We start from the raw sequence: 14,851 nt of genomic DNA on the forward strand, positions 1-14,851 counted from the left end.
ATGTCCTTATTTATCCAACTCTGACCGAGATCAACTATAACGTGAGGTTTGATTGTTTTTTTAAAATAAATAAGTCGATATAACTATGCTTCGGTGCTTTAGGATATTTATATTTTCAACGAATAAAAATGTTCATAATTCGTAAACCAGACAGCTTCGTGCGACTTCCGTCTTCGTAGCACCTAGCGCCGATGCCCGACGTGTTTATTAGAGCGTAAAGAAAATGTTATTGTTAAGAGAATCGATAGTACTGTACATCCGATTTGGCATCTAAAAAAGGTGTCATTTTTGAACTCTCATTGAATCACGGTGGTGATAACGTTAGGTTATCGTCACGATAATTACACGTAATCTTTGGATAGGAGGGAAAAAAGAAAAAAAAGCGCAGTGAAGAGTAAACTAAACCTCCTATTTGTCGATTATGGCAAAGACGTCAAACAAAATTCGAGTCGTTTCGAAATTAAAGTCCGTCTCGAAATCTCGATCCAATAAATTCTTATACGCAATAGAAAAATCCAATATAGGTTGGCATCGTTTTACTGCACACTTCGACATTTCGGCCTTACAACGAGGGTGCTCTTTCCAACGGGATTTGAAGTATTAGGGGAAGGACATCATCAGTCGAGTGAAGGAAAGAGGCCCGCTATAAATTTCGGAAAGATCCATTCCATTATGTAGATTTTTCGAAATCATTTCCGCGGTGTTATTCCCGAACGTTAATGCGACATTTCGAGGGAAGCCTGCTCTCGAAAGACGTAGGATATCCTATTATATAAGTACTCCTCGGTAGTATTTGCTTTATCATTTTCCCCCTTTCTTGAGTAAGCATTAACGATTTTTGAAAGTGGATTGTAATATCGAAGCAAAAATAAAAAAGAATTGTTAAGAGTGAAAAATTTTAACCTGGAATATACTTGATAATTCTTCGTAGTCGCGTAAATAATTTGAGAATTTCTTCGATGGTAATTGCTTAATCGAAGCAAAATGAAAACTAACGCTATGTTTAGATTAAAAGTTAAAGGGCAAAAATGTTTATATAAATAACATATTAGGTTACGCAATAAGTTTGGTTAACATAAAGCTGTTCCTGTGTTCTTTCGTCTTTTAAATATATAAATGGCATTTTCGGAAATTATAAAAACCACGATTAAACATTTTAGTAGCTATATTTATTCCAAGGGGTTTTTAAAAGGGAATTTTATGTTTTGTGCAAAAGAAAAATCGTTTTATTTTTCGAACACGTAAATAAAACTAATTGTCTTGTTACGGTTGCATCGCCATCTGTCGGCAGAAAATGCTATGTTAAAGGTCCAGAAATAAAAAATAGAAACTGGATCATTTCAGATCGTCATGTAACTTCATAATTTAAAATTAGTTTTTGAATCAGTTTGAGAAAATTTTTGAGCGCCAAACAGAAGTCGACTATGTTTGAAAGATTCGCTGGAATTTTAATTACTAACGACTTATATCAAGTGAGAAATCAATAAGTAAATTGTGCGAGTCACCCATCGACTATCGCTTTATTGTTACCTGATGTTTTCCTGGTTAGAATTCCGTTCAATGTTTGAATATGGAAATATATACGTAACTCGAGAATATTTTTCGGGAGGAATTTCAGGTTTAAGCTACTTTGCGAAGAACTATTAAGATTTTTCTAGGGAGGTTTACGTGTTCTGAAATTTTAATTATTGTTTAGTTGCGTGCTTTCATTCAATTAAGAACTACATTGAATACAAGTTAAATTAGAACATCCTATTTACTATATTTTGAAAGTAACGCTCTTCGGATTATAATGGTGCTTTGTATTTTTCCTCGCTCCGGGCCTGCGACTGATTCTATATTCGACGAATTTGTGGTTCCTAATAGCAGCTCGAGGCTTTCTTATGTAAAATTCATAATTTTAATACGGTAAGAAGGCTAATTTGTATAATATAATGGCATAACATAACCTATCATCAAATTTTGGCTAGAAAAATGTTCCTAATAAAGGTAGATCCTCGTTTCTTGTGTAAATGGTTTCGCAGTGTTTCATAACTAAATCATTAACCTTATTCGAGTTTGAGTTAATAAAAGTATGACAAGTTTTACGTTTTACAGCGCGACTGTTCCGTGAACGTAATGAAATGTTTCAAAGAAATTCGAACTGGAATGTACCGGTCGGAAATGCCTTTTTTTTCAATATCGTAGCTATTTAAATGGATAAACATATTTTAATGCTAACGAGCCTATTATCGCAACACCAATATCCTGGGTGGTGAATAGAATTTAACAGAAACAACGCTAGGAAACAAGGTTCTCTTCAGAACATCCTGTGTCCTCCACCCATCGGGTCATGCCACAGGTGGACAAGCAACAGGTAACTGCTAGTGATGTACCGTGGGAAGGTGATGTACTGTTCCGATGGAACGGGAAATCGCATAAAGAGGACGGAGTGAATTTCCTGCTATCTGTACTTGATAATTGGATGTCTCCACCCGTTATTGTCGCTACGCGTTACTGTATATTCCACGCCCTCGACTCTACTCGACGGACACCTGACATCATACACATTTCATTGATGAAACAAACAATCGTATTTTTCCCCCTTCTTTTTAAGAGTGTAAGAATGAATTGACATTTGACATTAAAATAATTGGTAATCTTGTAAGCTAGTCCACACATTTACAAAATAATTAAAATTATTAAGGTATAAGATATCTATTTAAGTGTATTACACTTCACTTAGTTAATTCTATATTGTGGTTCAATTTATAATTAGTGCATTATAAAGACTCGAAAAAACTATAAGTAGACTTATAAGAAAATGTCGATTTTTATCTTTATAAATTGTAGTCCCGTAAATGATCAATGTTTGATTTTCAAGCTGACATTTTTTATTTGCAGACAAAGCAAAAACAATGCTTAATTGTATATATTTATCTTGTAGATAAGAGAATACATATTGTATTAGTTAATGTAGACTGATGAGAGGCAAGAATGTCGAAATCATTTGTCATGATAATTATGAGAAATAAGTCAATAAATTGACCTTTACTTATTTACATTTTATGATTTCGTATCTGATTTGTCTGTAATGTGTTTTGATTACAGAGAAAGATATTTTCTTGGTTTTTTTACATGTTAAATATTGTTTCTCTAACATTTTTGTTAAATTTGTATTATTATGAATTGTTTTGTTTTAATAATTTTTAATAAATCTTAACAATTATATCTGGTTATTAATACCACGAATATAGGAATTATAAACGAGATTAAAGATAATTTTTTTAAAGTATTATTTAATCGAGTGATTTAACCAATTACAAATGATCGAATTTAAAGACTATTTATAGGCCCTATATATTCTCTGGGATAAAATATTTATTTCCACCAATATTATATTTGCTTCCCGATGCGTACAAGTCAATACTTTATATACATTTAAAAATCCCCAAAGTTAAAGGACAGAAGTGTATGACGTTGTATATCGATAAGAAAGAACATGTGCATCTCAATTATATTTATCCCGTCTAATCTTTTTGTTTCCGTCTAAATAACTAATACTTTAATCCCAATGTGAATGTATTAAAAATAAAGCTGCCATCGAAGAATACGAAAGGAATGAATTCGTTTAAAAACTAGGTGAAAAATTAGTATTCCGATTATAAATAGGAAACGTTCCGAACATACCCCGAAGATACATTTTTAGGGGGAATTACATTATGTATGAGCTATGAAAACATTAATGTAGATAAATTAAGACGATGATTAAATATAGGAATAGGAATGGTTTGGTAATCTCAAATTTTTCCCCTTTCTTTTCACTGTTAAAATATTAAATTCTTAAAATTGAAGTCGAATATCAGAGAATAATAAAATTCTACATCTACAAAATAAGAAATAGTCTTTATATAATCGCATTTTAACGTGCGATTCGATATTTAACATTTTTTTTTTTTTTTTGTTTTGTTTTTCTTACTGCCATTATTAATCTTTCTGTTTAATTCCAAATAACTTACTGTCCTAAAATGTACTTGGCTATTTATGTCTAAGGCGAGCTTAAATTACTTGTCATCATAGACAATATTCTTTCTCTATACTTTTCAGTTCGGCAATCAGATTTTCCAGGCCAAAGATGAGGCCCTCGTCCGGTCCGCGATGGCGAACGGTCACACCGGGCATATTGTGATGAGTAGAATGAGCAAAGTCTATCAGTCGAATGTCCACTTTGACGTTCTTCTCTTGTATCGTGGCCGATTGTGAATCCTTTGACGCGTTGCTCTTGTACTTGACGGTGTTTCTGTTCTCTTCTGTCTTGTCGGCGATCACATTTGCATTTTCGTTCTCCGTCGGAATATCTGTTCCGTTTGTGTCGCGCAGCGGGGAATGCAGGACATCTTTGCCGTCGTACAGCACCAATAGAGAGCAGCTGTAAAAACGGAATGTTTCCAACTGCCTGATCGTTTCACATATATTGTGAAGTTTGTTCACCAGAGGCGGTATGACTTCCCTGCATAATCTCTGCCCGTTGTGTAGGTAATGCTGCAGCGCTCTCTTGAAGCCTTCCACTGTCAGAACTCTTCCGTAATATTTGTTATGGCAAATGAAGTGGCCAGATTTCAAATGATACACCTAAAAATGTTAAATAATAATATTAAGTTACGTACGTTCCTGTGATAAAAATTTAGTTAAAACTTCATAGCAGTTAATGTATAATTTAAAAGTAGATTAATTAATAAACCGCACATATAAACTAGAAAATAATTCGTTATCGCTTTTCTGCGCAGATTTGATTATTTTATGCTGAACTAATTTTTGTTTAGACGTGCAACTGCTGCTTTAGCAGATGATACGACGTTTGCCGATACATATAACGATAATTTAGTATTAAAATTTCAATGTTGACAGGTAATAACTAGTTAAATTATAGTTATTTGCTAATGAAAACAATTTCTAAGTTTAAGAATAACTTCATGCTTACATTAGGCATGTATATTTTATGGTAAAAGGAATCCTACAACTTCTGATGAGACAAAAGCCTATTTTATTAGAGTGAAATCCAAGTTAAATACTTTAGTCAAAAATAAATATATAAAAATTACTGAAACTCTAAATGGTAACTACTTTGCTATCACCTGCCATCTGTATACATCATTTTTCTCAGGTTCAACTAAACTTTCCTTTCTGATTTTCCAACCTTGTCAAAAATCTACTAGTGCTCTACTATATAATCCTGTAATACATTATTAAATTAATAGAAGTCTGCACAAATACAGTGTAACCAAAGAAACATAAATATCACGCTACTTTTATAAAAGAGCAGAAATGGCAATAGAGGATGAGGTACTGGCATAATTAACAAGATTTTACGAAATAAAAAGAAAATGTGTAACAAAGATGGAAAAAATTGAAATCGATGGGAAAATTAGAGAAAAGATGCATTAAAACATGAGGGGGAGGTCATTTAATACCATCCCGTAACTGAGTTTGTGGCCTAAAAATATTCCAATGCAAGAAAGTAGTATTGATACTTTCGTGGAGGAAACCTGTAAGATGGTCTGTCTTCATCGCAATTAGATCACCACATTCTCGAATTAATTATTATTATTTCAGTAAAATCGGAGTTTGGCAGATATTCTATGGACAGAAAAACTTTGCCACTTAAGACCTATCTGTTAAAAATTGCCCTATATTTTACAATACCTATGGATTTTTACATAATTGATATACATTTTTGTTTTGTAAAACAATATGATAAGAATAGAACCCAAAAATAACAAAATGGCTACTTTTTACATGATAATTAACTAACGTAACTTGGCACTAGAAGTCTTTGGATACCATTCTGTACTGAATTTAGAGAAATATAGAAGAAAAGATTTGGCTTTGAACGAGAATCAAAGTCAAGCTAATGGCAAGTTAGATAGGAAACATTACTAATCATGCTATCTAAGCTTGCCAAGCATAATGTTTTCCCATTTTCCCAACATATGATTCATTCTGCTTCTGTTACTCTTTCCTTTTTAAAAATCTGAATTTCTTAACACTTCCTTTCCATTATGCAAGACAGAAATACTAGTGTCAATCTACTGTTTAACATTAAACATGCCAAAGTAATTTCCCAAAAATGAAATCTTGTTTGACAACTTTAAGGACACAAAGAAATCCTACAAACTAATGACATTGAAGATAAGTAGGTATTTTTCAAAACGATATTCATGGAAAACATGTAATCCATTGTATTGTCCACCTAACAAAGTTTTAAAGAGTAGAAAAGATAGGAAATTCTTGTCTGTTGTCCACAGAAGGCAGTATCTGTAAAATCAAGATATACATCAATAGTCCTATTATTATGCCAGAACTGGATGTTTTGTCCACTAAGTACAGGTGTGTGCTAAACCAGGTCTCACTGTATTATTATTTTAATGTGACCACTGATATAAAATTTGTTGTATTTTAAAACTTGAGAATCTACATAGTTTATTGTACCTAAGATAAATGTTTTTATTTTGAAGTATTTTCCCTATGTATAATGTTTATTTAGACACTACAGTATTTCATTTTCTTTGTTTCAAATATTTTTTTTAATGCTAAAATTTGAGTTTTTGCTCGATTGTTTAAATTTGAAAATGTTCTAAAATTTATATTCTAATGAGATGACATTAGAGGGAAAATGGTGAAATTATTTTAAAAAAATTTGAGTCAAAATTTCAAAAAAGGTATGAAATCTACATCTCTATATTGTTTTAAATTGTTATAATTTTAAAGATACTCTATTGTACCAGTAATAGTACCAAAGAATTATTTTTGAACTCTTCCTGACCTATGAACAAGCAAACAAATGATAAGATTGGATTAACTATTGAGCTAGAACTTAATTAACTGATTAATTTCATAGATAATAAGATTATTCTGGAAAAACAGCCTATATTATTTAATTTAATTCAAACTTATCATTATTATTAAGTTTAATACATGGTGACGGCTTAACTGCCTACCTTTAATCCAAATTATCTAGTATCTATGAAATTAATTAGTCAAGTTAATCCTAGTTAATCCTGCATTATCACTTGATTATTAGAATAATTGTCTTAATTGTCTATATATAAATAAAGCGAGCCTTTGTTCATAGGTTCAGCCAATCCTGCAATGGGATGGTTGGGGAGTGAGAGGCCAGTGCCCAATGTATCTGAGCTGGTCAACTATGAAAATTTCTGAAGGACAGACTTGAACTCAAACCTCGATTCCCAAAGCAGCACACTATTCCTTAACTGTCCTGTCCATCTAATGCAGTGTTTCTCAACCTCTTAACGAATCGTCGCCTCCTTCAGTAAAACCGTTAGGTAGTATCGCCCCCTTCACTACAAAATACCGATGCTGAGGGCCAAGACTAACGCCAAATTCGTACTGCATTGAATAGACTAGTGACTAGTATAATGTTATTTGTTTAATTATTGTACAATATAACAAATAAAATATCTAATTATTCTTAATATAATGTTTTACTATATCGCCCAGAAAATTGTTTTTTGCACCCCAAAATATAAATTGTTGCTAATTGCCCCCTCAACATGGAAAAAATTTCTTTTGTTGTCATTACATTAGATCAGTGTTGAGAAACACTGATCTAATGTAATGACAACAAAAGAAATACTTATATTAAGTTAGGATATTTCAAAATCTAATTATACCTTTTCAGTTTCATAGTAATTTTGATAGTGATACTGTAGTTTATAATTCCTTATGCTGTCTACTTTGTTTAATATCACATCCTACCAATGTTATCTTGGATAGGATATATAGAATAAAAATAGTTGTATGTAATGTTAAAAACTGAATAAATATAATATATAACAAATGCCAGTAATCACTTTTTATCATGTACACTCGAAATACAGAATGTAAAAAAATTAACTGCCAGTTCAAACAGAATTTAAATATATTTAATTTATCTAAACTTATTTTTAGGTATTATATAAAAATAATAATAATCTGAAGAACGGCATACAGAATTCATGCACAAGAATCTAATAATAATCGATACAATTCATTGCAATTAACATCCCTACTTCTGAAAAACATATTTTTTGCTACTTCAAATTATTTTAATTTTATAAAATTTACTACATTTATGAAATTATAATAAATATTTATTTTTCTTTTATCAATACACTTTCAAGATACATAGCAAATAAAGTAAATAAATGAAATGAAATCATTAAACAAAATTAGTTGTTGAAACAATTTTTCAAAGCATATATATTAACAATTAACTTCAAATTATTTATTCTAAGATTCTTTTTTAATTATGTGGAATAAATATTTCTTTTGGCAATTTTGCCTGGGAATTTATTATGAAAAACAATTCTAGAATAGCTTATCCATTAAGTTATGACATGTGACACAGATAATTCACTATGCAATGCTGATTTTGAAATTGTTCTAGAATCTAAAACATTTTAAATTTTAAAGAAGAAGAAAAAAAATTCAAAGACATCTCAGATAAACAGCAGAAGTTTATCATCATTATTATTACTATACTACATAATTCCTAAGATAGGAATGAAGAAAATATATTGAAATGTTAAAATGTGTTAAATAATGTGATAATGTAAACAAGGTCTGTAAAAATTTACAATGTTTTATAAACTAAAAGTTTCTTTAAAATGTTAATAAAGAAGCTTTAACATGTTTTAAAACTTCTTCCTTTTCATTATAATTGCTCTTAGTGTGTACAGTTTTTTTATGATCACGTAATCATTACTAAAGTTTCTTCAAACTTTTTACATCTTTTAAAGGTTATATTTTTAAGAGAACTTTAAAACGACAAATACGTTTAAAAGTATACAATGTTAACAGTGGCGTAACGAACATAACTGGCGCCCGGGGCACGGCACTTTTTTGGCACCCCTCCCCCAAATCTTGTTTGTCTTGGAGATCATTTGGTGCCCCTATGCAAGTGGTGCCCGGGGCACGATAGACCCCAGTGCTTCTTCTTTGCTACGCTAGTGAATGTTAAAAATAATTGTTCTTGATACTATGATGTTGATTTTTATACCAAGATACTGAAATTAAATGTTTTTCTTTTTGAAATTGTTCAATTTGCAAATTTTTTTCAATGTTTTCATAGTTTTTTTTATTTACTTTATAATCAGATTTCACCAGTATACTCTGAAAGAGAGAGCTTCTTACTACAAGATAATAACTGATAAAAATTAAATATTTATTGAAACAGTCTAATAGTATTTGAAAATCTGAAAAGTAAACAAGCAGAATTTATTTTCATCAAATTTAAGAATTATATAAGTAATAAATATGACCTTAAATTAATTTTGTTTTTTTAATCAAACAATTAAAAGATATTTTTCTTTCATTTAATAAGTAAATGAAAATACTTCACAGTTTATTTTCTGTAATGGTGATTTAATTCTAATTAATTGCATATAAATAAAAAAACTGTAGAAATATAAATGGCTGTCATTCTGTTTCACTGATTTAAAAATTAACAGGCTAATGTATGAAAAATTTTCATCTTTTCAATTCTATTCATCAGCATGAAGCAACTAAATACAAATTTACAAAAATTAGAATTACAACTAAGATGAATAATACAATTACCTATTATACAAAACAGAATTATTAATATGTATATACTGTATATTTATTGGGTGGATGAAAAGAATCATCATAAATGGACAGTTAACTTAGATTTAATAAAGAATAAAAAATATGAAAAAACATTAAATAAGCAATCACTTTTATTTTTTTACATCAAATTAACCTCAAACATTATGAACTACATTACAAGAAAAGAAACTCAATAACAAAATTACTGGAGTTTCTATTATTTAGAAATTATGAAGCAGAATGGCAAAACACTGAATTAATTGTAAAGATGGACAAGATTCAGCTCTTATTATACTCATTTGAAACAATCACCATCAAAGCCTATAATCCAATAAACATGTCAACATACAATCTTTTTCATATCTTACAGATGTCACTAAATATAGAACTAAACAAAGCTTAAATATTTTTTAGTTTATCTAATATTATTTAATAAAACATTTAACACCTTATAACGCTGAGAATATTTATTAAATCACAAACATTTTCAGCCTAATGGAATAGGCCATCATCATATAAGGTGTTAAATGTTTTAAAAGAAGCTGAGTTTGATATTCAATTTATTTAATATTTTTGAACAATTTTTGTTTATTATCTCTTATAAGTAATAACATTCAGGTACCCCTTGAAACAAGTAGTTAATAATGATTAAATCCAGAGTTTTGTATCTAGCCGATGCCATGCATTAGTGGTTCTCAACTTTTTTCACATGCTTATACCCAAGCTTTCTATATATAGACTTGTAGCACTAATGGATCCTTCTTGCATACTGCCCATGGTATGTGTACTGCTTGAGAACTGCTGCATTAGATACTGTCTGCATCTCTCAGATTGATACAAGACTCTTTGAGACTTTGCTTAAGATTTCTGTGTATTTAGCATAGAGTGGATCATGTGTTTTTTATAATTAGAACTTTATCTAAGAGCTGTATTGTTCTACAGGATAAATATGAAATTAAAACATATATTAAAATAAACTTTTTAAAACAATTTTATGTATTTTAATAAAGCAAATATATTTAGAAAATAATATGTAGAACTTATTGATTAGCATAAAAGTTTGTAACGTCTAACTCTAATGCCAAATTGTCTATTAAATTAGTATTATAGCCATTTCTAGCCCGATAATTTTCGGCTTTGGTTGATGTATAAAAGTTTGTTGTTAGGTTGTTTGCTGTAATAAATTTTACGTGCTGTATTTCAATAGTTTTCTTTAATAAATTTTAATTATCACTATTATATTTGCTATTTTCATCATATTTTTTACCACACATTAAATAAATTTGTTAGTTTTCTTGCTTTAAAAGATCAGACAAAAATAATTTCTAATAGATTTTAATTATTATTATTGAATACAATAGCAATACAATAAACTTTGACACATTTAAAAAAAAAAAGTTTTACGTATTTAGTATTTGTTTTTTTGAAGCCAAGACACTTCCTCTTCAGATGGAAAAAATTGAACAGATTTCTTGTTAAAGTTTATTGCATAGCTTTTATGTCTTAGTGCTATTGGACACATTTTAGAAGTTTTTACTTACTTGCATTCCACACAATCTTATACCCAAAGCTTTTGATGTAGTAGATGCTACTTTGGCTTCATGTGTTTGTCGTTTCACTAAAGAAGCATCATCTCCAAATTGTCTTGTACCCATTTTTAAATCCAGTATACAGGGATAGGTATAATTGTAAGTCAAGTTCTCTAAAACAATGAATTCTGTAAGATAAAAATTATGCAATTAAGTAAATTTTATTATTTCTATTAAATTCCATTTTATGCCAATTCTAAGATTATTTTAATCCATTTTTTACTTATCCAAAATGAAAGTGCATCTTGCATTTGCAGTTCAAAACCAAATAATTAGCAGTTATCTTGAAAGGATTTGTGATGCATTATGTACCAAAATAATGTTTTTGGCTATTGGCAGCAAGGTTTACTTGAGGGGATTGTTGAGTGTATCGCTTGACAATCATCTCAAGTAAACTTTGCTGGTAACAAGTGTTTCGTGTAAACTCCTTTTTAATGCTTAAAATGCCCTAAGATGAGATTAAGATATGGCATTAAAAAGAAAGTTATTACATAATAGTGTTTGGCACTATTTCCATACTCTTCAATCTAATTTGTGCCTTTTTATTGTTTTTCTCACTTGATGAAACTTAATAAAATTGATTTTTTAAAAATCGATTCCAAACCCAAGATACATCTCAGAATAGAGGAAATACTATATTAAACTCTTATTGATTTAAATTTTATTAAAAATGTATTAAAATAAAGTAAAAGTATGAATACATTAAATTTAATGGATAAAGACATATACCTTGCTCTCTATACATTTTCAATACTAATAAGATGTATATACTAAAATGTAGAAACCTGAGTTCAAATTCATAAATTAATCTATTCTGATATATCCATTCCCCACATACACAAAAATTACTTATTTGAACATTTTTAAAACATTTATAAATGGATAAAAAGAATTTTATAGAAATATTTAGTTGTACATAAAGTAAAAAGCACTATAAAACAGAACTTTGAAGTTGTTCGGCTTATTACAAAACCCAATATATCTGTAATAAGCCGAACTACTACCAGATTACAACAGGCTACTTTTCCATGATTATTTTTAATTAATTTCTAAATAACTTGTCACAAGAGGAAGATGTTAGGCACCATCTCTTATTAAATTTAATAATTATAAATAAATTAAATAATTTAGAATATTCTGGAAGAAAAGAATCGGCCCGGAGTGGGACCCGAACCCGCAACTCCCACTTACATTACCCGAGTCTCCAAACCGATCTCCTCTTCCAGATATATTTAATTATGATATAACTATCCTTGATTATATTATAGATATAACCAAGGTACCTTAGGTACCTTCCTAAAACCATAAACAACCAAACTTGTGTTTAACAGCCATCATACTCTCAAACTTGGCATACCAAAGGATCTTAATGCACTTAGCATGTTGCTCCACGGTCACTGCCAATAATACTTTTGTCACACAACAAAACTACCCAATGAAACTCCAGCTTTACCTCACTGTTGTGGCAGAATTTGAACTTCATATGACTAATGTCTTTATTACAACACAGCTTTCAAGTTATCCCCCAAACAGATTATTCTGTATATATTGTGTATTTAATATAAATATTACAGATACCAAGAATTTTCTTAAAAATAAAGCATTAGTCTTTGTGCAATAATGCTAATATTTCTGAATATCTTGTTTACTGAAATAACTGCTATATTTTATATAACAATTTTTTTAATTGATAAATTGATGTCCTGTTAAAATAGCAATTCTTTAAAATTACTCTGAAGCTGTGAATCTACAATATTGAAATCCAACAATCTTAAACCAAATCAGATAGGAAGAAAGAAGCTATTAAATAAACAGTTACCAAAATATCTTTCCACAGTTTTATCAAATATTAACTGTTTATCAGAGCATACAAATACAGTCGACCCCCGTATAAGATCATTGATTATTCCATTTTATATGAATTCCATGTTGTACAAGTCACTTAAATTTTACAAATACGTGAGCCGTACACAGCCCGGTACACGTATTTGTAAAATCTAAGTGACTCGTACAACATGGAATTCATATANAACAACAATAGACGAAAACGTTTTGTTAGACATTTTTACAGCCAATCTAAGTCGACTTAAAATGTAGGAAACTTATTGAAAATGATAAATTCTTATATGAATTATGAAACTAAGATGATGCATAACGTTCAGGAAAATTTGTCAAGTTATTCACAAATGATGGATTTTGTTGTCATCATTATTAATAGTTTCGCTTAAGGGAAAATTGATTTATCATCGGTTTATCTGATAAAACTTATTCGAACATTAAACTCATTTTATTAAATTCACATAACACTCGGAAAGAATAAAATTCACGTATATTTTAGCATAAGATGGTCGAATGTTTCCCATCAGCTATCGATTTTTGTGAATATATTTGCATCTGATAATAATTTGGAATAATGCAATTCGCTGTTCGACTAGTTTATTATTAAGCACATTTATATTACATTCTAATCCAAATATTCTTCATTTCATTTTTACTAAAGCTATTCTCGAAATATTGTTCGAAATATAGAGTTGAAAGGTTATGCGAACAGTTACATCAAGCCGAATGTTCATTAATGAACGATAAAGCATCTCTATGTAGTACAGCGTTTGTATGACATGAGAGAGATAAATGATGATTACAGACAGTATCGACAAAAATGTATCCACATTATTCGTGAAGAACAAACACAATTTCCAAAATTGCCTGTAGAGCATGAAACTCGCTTCTAATCATTTCCCATGATAGTTATATGATGTTCTGTTAGATGATTATAGCGGTCAAGAAAGGTGTAAACTTCATCCTGATGTCCATCAAACAACAACTGGAAACATTAGGCACTGTGGGATAGAGTTAAGTTCCCTATCCCCACATTAAGAAATACATAATTTCGTACAGAGAAACAGAGAAATCTTCGGTGATGTCATTATGTAATGTAATGTTCGTAGGTTGGAATCAAAAAGAATTACGTAAGTTTGACTATTGTTAATTGCTTATACAGTGGTACCTCAGGATACGAACGCCCCAGCATAAGAAATTTTCAGGATACGACATGAAATTCGAACATATTTTTGCTCCACGATACGAACAAAAACTCACTATACGACGTTACATTAGTTCGCAGCGCCATTTTTTATTCCCTTCTGTTCATCGGTCTCAGTCCGCGTGTTTGCTTGTCGTGGAAGGATCTCGCTCGATAAAGGAAATCTCGAGGTATTACCATAAAGTGACTAATTTTATCGAAAAGAAACATCTCAAAAAGGTTCAAACTAGCTGTATTGCCGCTCGGAGTAATGATATTTGCTTAAGTTATTTCAGAAACATTTTAAAAAGTAGGCAAAGCCAAGCCTCTTTCGATAGATATTTTACCAAGTGACCTCTATCCAGTTAAAGTGCTGGTGGAAGTGAAGGAAAGAAATTTTCTTTCTTTCCTTCACTTCCTTCCTTCACGCAGTGAATAAAAATTTTTAAAAGTATATAGACAACAACCAAATTTTTTAATCTTTTCTAAGTTATTGTTACATTATGTTTTGTAAGTTAAGTTTTAGTATCATTTCCCTTCTCCGTCTCTTCCGCCACCAGTTTACACCTCCACCGTAGTCTATCCTTAAAGCTAAAGTGCAAATAAAACTACATTTTTTTTTTATCAATTATTA

At 30.1% G+C, this 14,851-nt stretch overlaps 1 protein-coding gene across 1 annotated transcript; it reads right to left on the reverse strand.

Annotated features, from left to right (window-relative positions):
* Window positions 1–3,926: 3,926 nt before the first annotated feature.
* Window positions 3,927–11,597, reverse strand: LOC111614754 (inositol hexakisphosphate kinase 1-like). Its single transcript, XM_023356122.1, has 2 exons — window positions 11,148–11,597; window positions 3,927–4,611 (listed from the first exon to the last, which is right to left on the reverse strand). Exons 1-2 carry the CDS (start codon window positions 11,259–11,261, stop codon window positions 4,054–4,056), a joined length of 672 nt encoding a protein of 223 aa, XP_023211890.1. The 5' UTR covers window positions 11,262–11,597; the 3' UTR covers window positions 3,927–4,053.
* Between the last annotated feature and the right edge of the window lie 3,254 nt (window positions 11,598–14,851).

This window comes from Centruroides sculpturatus, unplaced genomic scaffold (genome assembly GCF_000671375.1).
Source record: "Centruroides sculpturatus isolate CEXI.00-Female unplaced genomic scaffold, Cexi_2.0 scaffold2284, whole genome shotgun sequence".
Taxonomy (NCBI): domain Eukaryota; kingdom Metazoa; phylum Arthropoda; class Arachnida; order Scorpiones; family Buthidae; genus Centruroides; species Centruroides sculpturatus.

Coding starts and splice junctions, on each gene's coding strand:
- LOC111614754 (XM_023356122.1), bottom strand. CDS start 11,261: ATGGGTACAAGACAATTTGGAGATGATGCTTCTTTAGTGAAACGACAA. Junction 4,612..11,147: donor TAAGATTGTGTGGAATGCAA/GTAAGTAAAAAC, acceptor TAACATTTTTAG/GTGTATCATTTGAAATCTGG.